Below are 6370 nucleotides of genomic sequence, written 5' to 3'. Positions count from 1 at the left end.
TGTGTGTGTGTGTGTGTGTGTGTGTGTGTGTGTGTGAGCAAGAGAGATAGAGAGAGACAGTTCTCCAACTTGTGTGGGTTGCAGTGATCTCCTGGTTGTTCCCCACCTAGGTTATCTAACTATTGGCCTGGCCTGATTCTAAGTTCAGTGGCCTGACTGCATAAAAAATAAAATACAGAGACAATACAGACCCTCTCCTGTTGGTCTGTGGTGCACAGGCATCACCCACACTTTCACAATTTCCCCATCTAGTAATGTTCATTCATTCATTCACCCACCACCATGCCAAAGAGGTTGGAACACACCTCTTTGATTCTCCCTCTTTTGCACTCGTGTTGTGTGGCGCTAGATGTGTGTACACGTCACACTTGTGTACTACGCACTGGTGTTGTGTGGCGCTAGATGTGTGTACACGTCACACTTGTGCACTACGCACTCGTGTTGTGTGGCGCTAGATGTGTGTACACGTCACACTTGTGCACTACGCACTGGTGTTGTGTGGCGCTAGCAGGAAGTGCGTCACTGTTTGCTGTTGGACTTGAAGCTCGAGCTGCTGCTGTGTTTTCGGTTAAATGTTGATGCGGTTCTCATTTTGTTTGGGTTAAAATCGGGCTCGCAGCAGCAGTGTGTCAGCATAATACGTTATCGATAAACGAGTAACGTTACCCGATAGTTTTGATCAGTTTGAGCAGAGCACCAGAAGACTCCGTGGTTTAATAATACGCGCTTGTTGTGTCGAGGAGATGAGTGTGGAGGCGTACGGGCCGAGCAGCCAGAGCCTCACCTTCCTGGACCCGGAGGACGCGGAGCTGCTGGGCGGCGCGGAGGGAGCGGACACCCAGGGCTCCCAGTACGAGTTCACCGACTTCACGCTGCCCAGCCAGACGCAGACCCAGGGCCACAGCCAGAGCCAGCCGGACGGCCAGGTGCGTAGCGCCGCTGTAGCGCCGACACGGCGAGAAGGAATAATGGTCAAAACGCGGTTGCTAACGGTTAGCTTGCCAACCCAACGTTAGCTAGCTGCCGTGATAGCGTTAGCCAGGCAGCTAATGTTAGCCAGGCAGCTAATGCGAGCTAACACGTTAGCTGCCCGCCACAACAACATATTGGGGGGGGGGGGGGGGGGCAGCTAGTGTTAGTTAGCCAGACAGCTAGTTTAGTTAGCCAGACAGCTAGTGTTAGTTAGCCAGACAGCTAGTGTTAGTTAGCCAGACAGCTAGTTAGCCAGACAGCTAGTGTTAGTTAGCTAGACAGCTAGTGTTAGTTAGCCAGACAGCTAGTGTTAGTTAGCCAGACAGCTAGTGTTAGTTAGCCAGACAGCTAGTTAGCCAGACAGCTAGTGTTAGTTAGCCAGACAGCTAGTGTTAGTTAGCCAGACAGCTAGTTAGCCAGACAGCTAGTGTTAGTTAGCCAGACAGCTAGTTAGCCAGACAGCTAGTTAGCCAGACAGCTAGTTAGCCAGACAGCTAGTGTTAGTTAGCCAGACAGCTAGTTAGCCAGACAGCTAGTTAGCCAGACAGCTAGTTAGCCAGACAGCTAGTTAGCCAGACAGCTAGTGTTAGTTAGCCAGACAGCTAGTGTTAGTTAGCCAGACAGCCAGTGTTAGTTAGCCAGACAGCTAGTGTTAGTTAGCCAGACAGCCAGTGTTAGTTAGCCAGACAGCCAGTGTTAGTTAGCCAGACAGCCAGTGTTAGTTAGCCAGACAGCCAGTGTTAGTTAGCCAGACAGCCAGTGTTAGTTAGCCAGACAGCTAGTGTTAGTTAGCCAGACAGCTAGTGTTAGTTAGCCAGACAGCCAGTGTTAGTTAGCCAGACAGCCAGTGTTAGTTAGCCAGACAGCCAGTGTTAGTTAGCCAGACAGCCAGTGTTAGTTAGCCAGACAGCCAGTGTTAGTTAGCCAGACAGCCAGTGTTAGTTAGCCAGACAGCCAGTGTTAGTTAGCCAGACTGCTAGTGTTAGTTAGCCAGACAGCTAGTGTTAGTTAGCCAGACAGCTAGTGTTAGTTAGCCAGACAGCTAGTGTTAGTTAGCCAGACAGCTAGTGTTAGTTAGCCAGACAGCCAGACGCTACTTCTAGTTATCTATTTTTATTCATAGTCTAACGTTTAGCTGTTACTATTTAGTTACACGTCACGTGTATATTAGTTAACGTTAGCTAGATTTCCCCTCACCATCTCACAAAAGGTGACATTTTGGCAATGTTATTAAATATGACAGGAACTAATGCTTGTTCATATTTTTAACTGATCTAAAATGTTCCTACCTGTGTTAGTTGTTAATGTTAGCAGCATACTAGTGTAATATATAAGTGTTTATATAGAACAACCTGGCTTCTGATTTACAGGTGAACGGTCCTGATGAGGGGCTTCACAACGGTGGAGTAGATGACTCTGTGGCCAAGGCCAGTCAACTCCTTGCTGAGCTGAACTTTGAGGAGGATGAAGAAGACACGTATTACACCAAAGACCTCCCTCTGCATGCCTGCAGGTAGGATGGAATGGAAGCACCCAATGGCAATGTGTAGGGTTACTGAACAAATCATAGCATGCTAAAATAATGATTGGCCATTAGTGTTGTCACAATACCAAGATTTTGTCTTTGATATATTACAGATACAAGTATCATGATACCGGTTCTAAAATGATACCATGACAAAAACCTGAAAGTTTTGGGCTCAGCCCCTCACTTTTGGAAAACAAAACTTAACTCTGCCCAGACTCCGTTATGAGCAGCTCCCAAGATATTCAAAAAGTATCAATACTAATAGAAATTAAGTATTGGACCGTTATTAACACTTTCAGTGCCCATGACGTCATATGACGTTTTATCAGCCCAATGCCTGAATGCCCACGACGTGTATTAGCGTTTTATTTTTTTATTGGCGATCTGATTTCATATTTCATCAAACAAGTCTCCCGTTGGTACAGCAGCTCCTCCAGCAGCTCAGAATGGAAAAAAGCGCCCCCTATCGTCTATCCCTGAGTAACTGCACGTCAGTCGCTTAGACTGACCTGGGATCAGTCGATATGTAGAGGCGGAGCCAGCTGGCTCCGTGATCTGGCAAGCTGTCTGCTGAACATGGAAGTCATCGCGGGACGGGAATCAGCCTGGAATATATATTCACAGTAGCCAATCGATAGTAGACAGTGGTGATCGATTTTTGGAATGGCGATCAGGAATTGGAATGATCTTTTTGGAGAACATCTGATCTGAGGTAAGGAATCTATTTTACCAGTCTTGGGATAATCAGAGTTGTATTCGCTGAGATCTCAGCGTTTGCCCTGTGTGTGTGTGTGTGTGCGATCGCTGGTGAGGAAATCAGATAATCAATTTCCAGCTCGCGTCTGTAGCGTGCATACGTACACATATACTATCGATAATCTAGCGTTTATTTGAAAACCATTCATAAATAGGCCGAAAAATGTCAATGTTTTTGTGTATTCTAGAATATTCCAGTAAACGTCTTTTATCATGGAATCTTTTTATTTTCCTTAAACCAGGGCTTTTCAAAATGCTATAAAACGAAAATGAACCGATAAAAAAACAATCCGCTTCGACAATGTTGACTGGAAAACGAGTCATTGATAAGCGACGGGCAGATTAGACACATAGCCATAATTTAAAACATAGATTAGGCGTTTTTAACGCTAACATTGAAGTGGATGGTGGGCATTCAACCGGTAAATCAAGGTTAAGCTTGGGCTCTGAATAGTGTTAATGGCAGGGATATCTGCAAATTGTTCACTGGCCCGTATATAGTAATCGAGTCATTGCATCCACGGAAATGCTCCCCCCTACCTCAAAGATCTCCTCACCCCAGAACCCTCCACCTTCGCTCCGCCAACACAAACCGCCTCCTTCCCCCCAGGACCAAGCTCCGCACCCTGGGGCCTTCTGCTGGGCTGCTCCTCCCTGACTACCTGAGAGCACCACAGACCACTGCTTCCTTTAAAAGAGGACTTAAAACACACCTCTTCACGAAAGCCTTCCCTTAGTTTTAACCTTTTTATACATGCCTTGTGTTTTATCCCTTTTTTATGCTTTATTTCTAGTTTCTTTATTTTTATAACTTTTTTTTTAATTGTTTTTCACAATAAGCAAACAATCACAAAAAAACAAGACATAACAAAAACACATTCCCGGGCTGCATTATTAGTGTCACTTTACAAAAATATACTTTTCACATGCTGAGTTCTCAATTCTCTTACTTTCCCTATAGGTATGGTGAATATTCTTTACAATAGGGGTGCACGATATTGATTTTTTTTTACCCCGATATCGATAACTTTATGCTCCTCAAGGCCGATACCGATAACCGATATTTATTGTATTATAATTTTTTTTTAAATGTCTATTCCTGTAGTTTTGACCTAACCAGATTTATCATGACATGAGCGTTACTACTATGAACAAAACAAAGCCAAGACAACAGTTTTGACCATATTTATTTTTCCAAATAAATATAATTTGAATCAGAAAATTCACAATCCGTCAATAACTTATAATACATCCAACCTAACAAGTCACCTTGCAACATCACCACCGCTACGATGGTGTGTTAAAAGCCTACGACGACGCGCGAGCAGCTAAAGCTGCTGTGAATCCAAAGCCAGCTACAAAGGAACCCGCGGCGCTTGTACCTATTGACGAGGCGTTTGCTAAATTAAAGAAGTTTGACAGAAATGACCCAAGGGCTCAAGCCGCTAGCTTTTAAGCAGTGCTTGGTGGTGCAAATTAACCTGGCTACTACGGAGCAATACGCTTTAGCTGCTCGCGCGTCGTCGTAGGCTTTTACCACACCATCGTGGTGATGTTGCAGGTGACTTGTTAGGTTGGATGTATTATAAGTTGTTGCCCTTTTCCCTCCTCGTGGAACTTCTGCATTGCATTTGTTACAAATAGCAAGCAAACTTTTTTCCCCACACTACTGACGCCATCTTTGTTTACGTCCGCGCTGCTTCTGAAACTTACGTGGCTACGTCACAGCCAAGAAAGGGAGCGCTGGATTTGTGTAAAACGCCCTCTTCCTAAACCACACGCTATCAGTCGTACCACAGTACTGGCAAAACGGGAGGAGCCTACAGTAAAAACAAACGCCCTTCATCCCAATTCACCCACACCGCATTCTTTTTTACCAAAAAATATATTATATTATCGGAGCTATCAATAACGTTATCGGGTTTATCGGGATGACGTCATAATTGTTATCGGCCCGATAATTATCGTGCATCCCTACTTTACAACTATACATCATCCACTGGTTGTCGTAATTAACATAAAATTATGTCTTGTTTCTTTAATTGCCTATGTTTTTAAAGTCTGTTTTTACTCTGTAGCACTCTGAGACTTGTTTTCCAGATATAGAGTGCATTATAAATCGAATGTATTATTATTATTATTATTATTATTGATATTTTCTGTGTTGTTGTACTTGACAGCTACTGTGGTATCCACGACCCGGCCTGTGTGGTGTACTGCAACACCAGCAAGAAGTGGTTCTGCAACGGACGTGGCAACACCTCTGGCAGGTGTGTTTCCCACTGACCCTCGTTATCCCTGATTTAGTTTCAGTGATTCATGTTGAGCTCTGTTGCCTTGCTGCCGATACTCAATGTATACCTACCTACTGCTTTTCAATGTCTACCTGCTGCCCTACACTGTAATCATAGTAATCTGAACTACCCACCTCGTACTATAGTCTACCCATATACTCTGTATGATAGCATGTACGACAGTGCTGTGTATTAATTACCCATATTTACATTGATTTATATTCACTGCATATATATATATATCTATTTGTCTGAATATAACTGCATATAACCCTTCTATATACTGTATGATGGCATGCACAATAATCCTGTATATACCATATATATATATTTATTCTCATCACGTATTTATTCATACCTGTCTGTATTTGCCTGCACATCAGACACCTATATATCTGTAGATACTATATCTATATTTGTACATATCCTACTCTTACTAGTTACGCTGCTGGCCAGTATGACCACTACCATACTGTCTTTATACCTGTATCACTATACATAACATTATACTACAACTCTGTACATACATCTGATTATAGCACTATTAGTCAGTAGTACTAATTTATATATTTTGTACCCAGCTTAATCACCTGTACATTGTGTATATTGCTGTTGCACTTTACTGCTACGTTTGCACTCTGGTTGGATGCCAAACCTCTTGTACTGTACTTGTGCTGTATGATGATGATGACAAATCGCTGCTGTCGGGACAAAACCTCATAACTCCAAAAACCCAACTTTTCAGCAGATGAAAAAAACGAACACAGATTTGAGGGTGAATAGAGTTAGGAGGTTTATACAGATGATCGGTTTAATGCTT

General features: G+C 43.4%; 1 protein-coding gene across 1 annotated transcript in view; it reads left to right on the top strand.

Annotated features, from left to right (window-relative positions):
* The first annotated feature begins 537 nt into the window (after positions 1 to 537).
* Positions 538 to 6370, top strand: part of LOC311225308 (regulator of nonsense transcripts 1-like) — a 112710-nt gene continuing 106877 nt past the window's right edge. Inside the window, exons 1-3 of the mRNA XM_084310533.1 lie at positions 538 to 926; positions 2343 to 2485; positions 5437 to 5526. Of these exons, the coding sequence (XP_084166659.1) occupies positions 744 to 926; positions 2343 to 2485; positions 5437 to 5526 (416 nt within the window). The 5' untranslated portion in view covers positions 538 to 743. The remainder of the gene's footprint in view (positions 927 to 2342; positions 2486 to 5436; positions 5527 to 6370) is intronic.

This window comes from Notolepis coatsorum, assembly GCF_963971535.1.
Source record: "Notolepis coatsorum genome assembly, chromosome: 3".
In the NCBI taxonomy this organism is placed as follows: domain Eukaryota; kingdom Metazoa; phylum Chordata; class Actinopteri; order Aulopiformes; family Paralepididae; genus Notolepis; species Notolepis coatsorum.
Note: the sequence above shows the minus strand (reverse complement) of the source record. Positions and strands in the feature narration are given on the sequence as shown.